General features: G+C 70.6%; 1 protein-coding gene across 1 annotated transcript; it reads left to right on the forward strand.

Moving 5' to 3' along the window:
* Positions 1 to 233: 233 nt before the first annotated feature.
* Positions 234 to 1,191, forward strand: EMIHUDRAFT_123193 (hypothetical protein; the record flags this gene model as incomplete). Its single annotated transcript, XM_005782121.1, has 1 exon — positions 234 to 1,191. A coding segment is annotated over one exon (958 nt), but the record flags the coding sequence as incomplete, so codon positions are not given.
* Positions 1,192 to 1,290: the final 99 nt, after the last annotated feature.

The following is a 1,290-nucleotide window of genomic DNA, read 5'->3' on the forward strand; positions in this document are numbered from 1 at the left end:
GTTCTGTTTGTTCCTGATAAACAAACTTTAGTTTGTGCTAGTGAACTGAGGAGAAGCGGGTCGAGCCTCGGCGCAGAGGGCAGCGCCTAGCGGGCGGGAACCCTTATCCCGCGCCCGCCGCTGCCCGCCGCTTTGTGCGCGGGACCTCCGAGCGCCACGAGGCTCCGACACAGCTCCGGACTAGCGTCGGCTCCTGCTCAGACAGGCGCCAACCTATCAGTTCTCAAAGCGAGATGGTCTTCCAGCTGCCAACCATCGCGGGCGCGACGCCCCAGGACGCCGCGCGCGCCGCCGGCGAGCTAGCCAACGTGGACCCGAGCGATTTCCATACGAACCTCGAGACCGGTGACATCCTCATCCTGGAAAGGAACTCCGCCAAGAGCATCGCCTTCATCACCAGCTTCAGCGCTGGGGGGGAGGCCAAGATCGGCCTCAGCAGCCGGGCACCCCCCACCGCGGGGCAGACAAGCGCACGGCTTTGCAGGGTCGTCGAGAAAGGGACAGTGGGCCTCCTCCGGCAGCCCGTCGGCAAGTGGCGCAGCTCGCCCACGACGGGCGCACGCGCGAAGATCACCTCCTTCGGCACCGGCGAGGACGGCGTCACCACCGTCAAGCTCGCCGTCATCGTCACGGAGGGGGACAACGAGGCGGCAATCGAGATGCCGATATCCGAGTTCCTCTCCTCCTACCCCGCGGGCGCCGGCGCCGAAGGCGGCGCCGCTGACACCGGCGCAGGCGGCGCCGTGCCGACGTACGCCGCCCTCCGCGCACTGCTCGACGCCACGCTCGGCTTCTCCGCCTCCGACGCCGCCGACGAGGCCGGGGAGGAGGAGCTAGACGCCTTCCGAAACGAGCTGTACAAGGCCAAGGAGCTGCGCGACCACCCCTCGTCCACCGACCGCAAGGAGCGGCTCGTCGCGGCGGACGAGGCGGTCGCCGCTGCGCGGGCGCGCGCGGGAGCCGACGCCGCGCTCCGCCCCCTCGCCGAGCTCGCGCAGCAGCTGCGCACCCACAGTTCGGCACCCACCATCAAGATGGCTGGCACCTTGGGCATGAGGTTCCTCGACAACGTGGGAACCGCGGCCGCCGCCCCGGCATCGGCCCCCGCGGCGGCGCAGGCGCAAGACGGCCCGGCGCCCGAGCGCCAGCCAACCGACGTCGTCGAGCCCGCCTTCCTCCGCGGCGGCGCCGGTGCGCCCAACCCGAGACGAGCCTGTCCACCCAACCCGAGACGAGCCTGTCCACCCAACCCGAGACGAGCCCAAGGGCGATCCCCCGCCGAGGGCGGTC

This window comes from Emiliania huxleyi, assembly GCF_000372725.1.
Source record: "Emiliania huxleyi CCMP1516 chromosome Unknown EMIHUscaffold_1923, whole genome shotgun sequence".
Taxonomy (NCBI): Eukaryota; Haptophyta; order Isochrysidales; family Noelaerhabdaceae; genus Emiliania; species Emiliania huxleyi.